At 45.0% G+C, this 1,702-nt stretch overlaps 1 protein-coding gene across 1 annotated transcript; it reads left to right on the forward strand.

The window, feature by feature from the left end:
* Positions 1 to 90: 90 nt before the first annotated feature.
* Tsp_12903a (conserved hypothetical protein) lies at positions 91 to 1,115 on the forward strand (the record flags this gene model as incomplete). Its single annotated transcript, XM_003370484.1, has 2 exons — positions 91 to 165; positions 624 to 1,115. Coding segments are annotated over exons 1-2 (567 nt in total), but the record flags the coding sequence as incomplete, so codon positions are not given.
* Between the last annotated feature and the right edge of the window lie 587 nt (positions 1,116 to 1,702).

A 1,702-nucleotide genomic window follows, 5' to 3' on the forward strand; every position in this document is an offset into this window, starting at 1 on the left:
CGACTGTTACTTTTCTTGCCGTTGGTGTTCACGTTCGGCCTGTTGCCCCAGTTGGACACGTTCCTCTGCCATTTGTTCGAACAGATCGACATGCACATTTTCGGCGGAACGGCCGTTTTCAATTTGCGTTCGGCCGTCTACGCGTTGACGCGCAGCGTCATTTCGGTACTACTGTTGTCGGCAGTGCTCTACCCAACGTTGGCCGGTTGTTGTTTTTCGTCTTCTTTTTTTTCTACCACCGTCACGTCGGCATCGCAGAACGTGGCATTTTCGGCATTTTGTGGTCTACTGGTGTCGGTGGCGTATTTGTTGAGCCGTTTGAGTAGCGATCCGAGACCGTTGGCGAGTTTGTTCGATCGCATTTGTTCGACTGTGAAGAAAATTGACGGCGACAGTTGCGGTCGACGACGACGACGACGACGACAGTCTGAAGAGCGAACAGTAGACGAACAGCACCAACATGATGATAACAGTAACAGTAATAATGAACACCATTACAACAAGGACGACGACGACAGTGTCGATTGGAATCGACAGATATCGGCATTGTCGATGAATCGTTGGAAAAATAGCCTGTTCGTGAGCTGTTCGATTGGCTTGCTCGCCTTTGCCATACACTGCAGCACGGTATTTTCGAAATTTCGGTTCGCGTTCGGTGTCGTCTGGCCATTGTTGACCGTCTTCGTCGGACTGACCGTCCACTACTTGTTACCCCAGTTGAGACAGCACACGCCGTTTTTGCTGCTGGCCCAGCCGGTTCTGAAAGCCCGCGAATACGGTCTGTTCGACGTCAGTTCGGTGGCGAAGTTGATGTGGTTCGAACGGCTGTACGTTTGGCTGTGCTGCTTGGAACGACATTTGCTCTACCCGACGGCCCTGTTGTCCATGATCACCGAAACCATCACCGCTTGGCAGATGTCGGACGACTCGGTGAAATCTCGTCCCGGCCAATTTCATCAGTTGGTGTTGTTTTCGATCACCATCGCCGGTTTGAAATTATTTCGACTCGATTTTTCCAATCCGTCCAGCTTGTACGTATCGTTGGTTTTGTCGTTGCTGGTCACTTTTGTCGACGGCACCGAGTCGACAGAAAATCTACTGTTCTCTTTGTACACGTTTTCTATTTTCTACCCCAAACTGCGCGAATTGATCCTGAAATTGCGTTTCATATTCCCCTACATAGCCCCTAGGCTCATACCCTGCAAATGCATGTGTTGCAATAAATGTAATGAGTGCGCCGTTTCCCAATCCGCTTATCACGTTGATGTATCGACGCATTTCTTAATAATTTCAGGCAGCAAATCAAAACTAATACTGTTCTAAAACTTTATTAATGAGACAGTCATAATTAGCTATAAAGTTGACATCATTAAACCTCTAACCGTACTAAAATGGTGAATATTTTTAAGCCAGTTTCCATTTACCATATCCTTAATGTAATTTGCATATACACTAAATAAAATATTTTTAGCTTTACATTTATATTGGAAACAACAGCACATTAAAAATTGTATGCGCACATGCTCAATGTACAAACGTTCAGAACCCCTTTTTCACTGGAAAAAAATTCCGCATGTCACACAAGGTATATCAGATTATATGTCATAAAATTACAGCTGAAATATTTGCAATTATAAAAACTTAAAACTACCTGTTATTTCATCCCACCGGAACCAATGAACGCCGTTTTATTTTGATCATC

The sequence above is a fragment of the Trichinella spiralis genome (assembly GCF_000181795.1).
Source record: "Trichinella spiralis strain ISS 195 chromosome Unknown Scfld677, whole genome shotgun sequence".
NCBI classification, from domain to species: domain Eukaryota; kingdom Metazoa; phylum Nematoda; class Enoplea; order Trichinellida; family Trichinellidae; genus Trichinella; species Trichinella spiralis.